At 35.5% G+C, this 4,507-nt stretch overlaps 1 protein-coding gene across 1 annotated transcript; it reads right to left on the bottom strand.

The window, feature by feature from the left end:
• Window positions 1–1,332: 1,332 nt before the first annotated feature.
• Window positions 1,333–2,351, bottom strand: LOC145494801 (melanocortin receptor 5-like). Its single transcript, XM_081474372.1, has one exon. It carries the CDS (start codon window positions 2,266–2,268, stop codon window positions 1,333–1,335), a length of 936 nt encoding a protein of 311 aa, XP_081330498.1. The 5' UTR covers window positions 2,269–2,351.
• Between the last annotated feature and the right edge of the window lie 2,156 nt (window positions 2,352–4,507).

The following is a 4,507-nucleotide window of genomic DNA, read 5'->3' as shown; positions in this document are numbered from 1 at the left end:
AATGATATATATATATAAAAAAAACTTACCAGGTCTCTTTTTTTTTCGTTCTTTTTCCCTCTTTCTTATTTTTTCTCAATTTCACATCATTTGATTTACAGAGGAAAATAAAAACGTTTTTCAGTTGCTGTTTTGTTCAGTTGTATTATCATAATTATTTTCTTAAGATTAATACTTGATTCAGTCCCAGATATCGCCCACAAGAAATCGCCTATGTCTTAGAATGATGATTTCGCTAAGATTCATCCAACGTTTTTTTTAAATTACAAATTAATACCATAATTTCTGTTCTTTTTTAACATAAGAAGAAAACACCTGCAAACATGTAAGGAGAAATTAGTTTCTCTCCAGGGCAGACTGATATATATTTCTCTGAAGGTGGAATGATCTTAACTTTACTTCTCGGCGCGAAGAACTGAGAATTCAGAGTTGTCCAAATGAATAGATCGACCTCAAACAATAATTATTTATTCCACTCACCTCGGGCACAGCGGTTAATAGTGCAGCGGTCTTATCGATCGCCACTTTGGTTGTTTGCTTAAGGCAAACGCAGCCTGTTGTAGTGCGCGTTCTGATATTTTATTATATATGTATTTTTTATCAAGTTATCATTTACGCCTAGCTGATACACACCACAAAACTGGCGGTGTATACATCATCACCAATCTGGAAAAACGCAGGACATTCCAAAGACAACAATGTACATTATAACTGTTTTGGCGTAACCTGGAATCTTTGCATACAATATTAGCCTCATTAGCGTTAGCATGCGCAGTTTATAGTTTCTGATCAAGCTAAAAAAGGGATTAACTGTCCCAAGCAATTTTGACACGTTTCAACTCTCTCCAACAGGTTCCAACGCTTCCAGCGGTTCCTATGTATTGGGAAAGTCGCGACTACTTCAAAAGCGTGGAAAGCACTGTCGTACAAAAATGGTATATATTCAACGAGCAACAGTAATTTTACAATCTTCAATTGAGACATCCTCTTAATTAGTTTTGTGCATACATATCTTTTTTGTTTGTTTGTTTGTTTTTTAATTTATGTCTATGTACTTTTTATTAGAAGTCTAGCCTTGTGTTTGCTGACCAATCTATTTAAACTAGAGAGAATTGAAATGTTGGCTAGTCACTTTGACGAACAGAAGAATCTGATTTCCACCGGCGCATTTGATCAGTGTCGGACTGAAAGCGAGTATTATTATTATTATTACTATTATTATTATTATTATTATTATTATTATTATTGGTGTTGTTGTTGTTGTTGTTGTTATTATCATTATTATTATTATTATTATTATTTTATCATTTTTATCGTACAGGTCCACAGATTCTAGGTCGAAAAACCATAGGAAAGCATTTGTCTGATTGTGTCTTTCACTGCTTGTCTGACTTCATCTATCTTCCAACAGTAAAGAATCGGGTTTAAGGTGGAGTTTAGGTAAACTAAGGTGTGTGTATAAATCCAAGCGTGATAAACAGTTGAGGATAGTGCACTGTTAGTCAACAAAGCCACAATTACGCCATAGGGTTGATAACAAGCGATCAGCGTCAGTTGCAGCCATATTGCACTGGATAATGCTTTTTTGTATCGCGCTGTGTTCAGTTGATTTGTTTGGTTCGGTCGTTCATGGCCCTGTACTTGGTTTTGATGATGACGGAGGGCCAGGAATAACTTTGAGTAAGAGAAGATCGATGTTAATAGACACAGTGGTATAACTATAATCCAGTACCATAAGATGACAACGGGATTCCAATATTGCAGTGCTGGTAAGACGATGGACACAACCCAAATGGTAATTACGATCACGTAGGTTCGCTTTAAAGTTACAACTTGTCTATATGTTATACCCAACAACATGGCGAGAAGTCTGTCCACGCTTATTGCAGTCAGTGTCCACAGAGACACCCCACACAAAATAGACTCCGTGAACAGACTTGCGTGTAATACGAAGCGACAAATATCCCAATGTTCATTCACTGCAGACATCCAATAGCTTACAGTGAGAGGCTCTGCAGTAAGACCAACACAGAGATCAGTTGTTGCAAGGCTGCGAAGCAAGAGTTTGGACGGCGGGTGAAGGGAGGACTCCTTGCGAAGAGCAGTTAGGATCAGAACATTCCCAAGAAATGCAGTAACAGACAGAAAAGAGTTTAAAATTGAAAGAAATGTCAATTGGCCGTGTAGTCCAGCAGTTAAATTTGATGAACAAAATACTTGTTCCACTGTTTTCTGCTGTCCATCCCCAGTAAAGTTTGTAGTTGTCATATTGATCTGAAGATTGGTATTCGACTAAACTTTGAGCTAGAATCTGTTAACTTGCTCTGTCGGAACTTCTCAGTGTGGCTTAATTCTTACTACAAGAACTGATATATCGATGTTAAAAAATGAATATAAGGCCTTTTACAGCGCTTGTCAGTAATTTCTCAAACATGTCAGTCCACATCATTGACAGTTTGGGAAGACAATTTAACTGCGGATTGCTAAGCAGAAACCGGTTACTGTCAAAGGCTCCGAGACTGACTGGTTATATTCTCTGAAAACAATGCTACGAATTGGAAGTATCTACATTCTCTTTTATTTGTCAATTATAATAAACATGGAAATAAGGAGAAAGATACAAACCTATAGACCAGCTATTGGTTTTTATTTAGCTTTATAACTTCAGGAAGTATGTCACTCATAAATTCTGAGAGCTACCAGACAGATTTCAAATTAATTTCTTCCTCGATGAAGCTTCAAACTTATTATTTGTTAGCTTTTTAGAAAGATGATATCTAAATAAATAACAGTGGCGATATTAAAAAGAACATTTTGAAGGTAAAAAAAAATTATATATTTATATTTTTTTTTCCTTTTTTTTTTCACAGGGTCTTCCGGGATGGAAACGTATCAAGAGGGATTTATTTTAATTTTCTTGTTCTTTGCTCTTTTCTTTGAGATTAAAGACATGTTTAAGTCGTAGATGAGACTATATTTTTATTTACGGTTTCTTCGCGCAAATTGCGTCGATTTTCAATTTCAGGGAAGTGGTTTGTCGCAGGTTTATCACAACACGGATATCCGTAGTTTTAGCCACGGAGTATTATCACTCGGACTGACAAATAGATCTCCTTTATTTACTTTACAAATGAATATAACCCGAAGATGGAAAGAAAACACCGCAGAGAACATCCGCTTCAATTGTTTCTCTCTACATTTACTGACGGTTCAATCAAATTCTAAAGAAACATGCTTCCTGTGAACCAGCATTTTTATCTTACTTGATCTTATACTTTATGGACTTCATCGATGTAGGTTGTACGATACAATGGCAAATCTTGTTTTGTAAATTTGCTAATAATCTAAGACTCAAAACGTGGAGAACCCAAGCAATAAAAAACGGAAAAAATACTTGTTTTTCCAGGGAAAGCTAAGTAGCAGTGTTTTAAAAGATCGTTTTTAATTTGTCAGCTCATCATAAAGTGATGGCGACAATTGGCTCACAGTTTGCTAAACTTCAGCAGTTTCCAACATTTTCTCAAAACTTCTACCTTCGTGGATCAATGGACTCAGCATGCACAGTGAGACCGAATGTTCTGGTTGGTCTGACTCCCGGTTACACTGAAGACTCACAATTTGAGTAACACAAAATAACCACGTTTTATTCAGTTTCCAAATTCTAGATCCATGATTCACCCACACGCACCTGTCTAACCACATGATTCGAAGTTATAATAATGATGATAATAATAATAATGATAATAATAAAAATAATCATAATAATAATAATGATAATAAGAATAAGAATAATAAGAATAAGAAGGTTTAATGATGACTTTTCTACAGGGTAGTTCTACATTCATCATATGCTAACTCAAAATTAAAAATACATATAGATATATCAGTATAATTTACAAGTAAAAACTATGTGGAAAACACGAGTATGTAAAAAATTAATTAATTGTGTAGATTCAAAACAATCTGATCTGAGTTCGGCCTTAGTTTTCAAAAACTTATAAGCTTTCCTCGCAAATATTTTAGCATTTGACTCAAGCTTGATGTTATCTGGCAGACTGTTGAATAACCTGGAGGCTAAGTCTTCTTCTTTTGATCACTTAGCGACGAAACAAAGCAAAAGTCACATGTTTAGTTCATTGGCGTCCTATTCGGTCTAGTTCCATGCAGCACTGCTGAAGACTCAAAATTTGAGTACCAAAATATAACCGCGCTCATTGTTCCCAAATTCGCTGAAAAATACAGCAACAGATTGATTTACCCACGTGGCATGTGTACCGGAAACGATTAAATCACACGAGCGTCAAATATAAACTTAGCTAATCGGGTCCTATTCGCCTTCAAAGCATAACATGGTTTTTTGACCTTGAATTTCTTGATTTCTAACCGTAACAGAAGAAATTTTAGCAGTCTACGAAGCGGCTTTCCCTACTAATACAAATAATTGACTTAACAACAAAAATGAGTATTCTCTTGAAAACTTCTGTTTTCCGGAACAACCGTTTCTCTG

The sequence above is a fragment of the Orbicella franksi genome, chromosome 8 (genome assembly GCF_964199315.1).
Source record: "Orbicella franksi chromosome 8, jaOrbFran1.1, whole genome shotgun sequence".
In the NCBI taxonomy this organism is placed as follows: Eukaryota; Metazoa; Cnidaria; class Anthozoa; order Scleractinia; family Merulinidae; genus Orbicella; species Orbicella franksi.
This window is presented reverse-complemented; position numbering and strand designations above follow the sequence as displayed.

Coding starts and splice junctions, on each gene's coding strand:
- LOC145494801 (XM_081474372.1), bottom strand. CDS start 2,268: ATGACAACTACAAACTTTACTGGGGATGGACAGCAGAAAACAGTGGAA.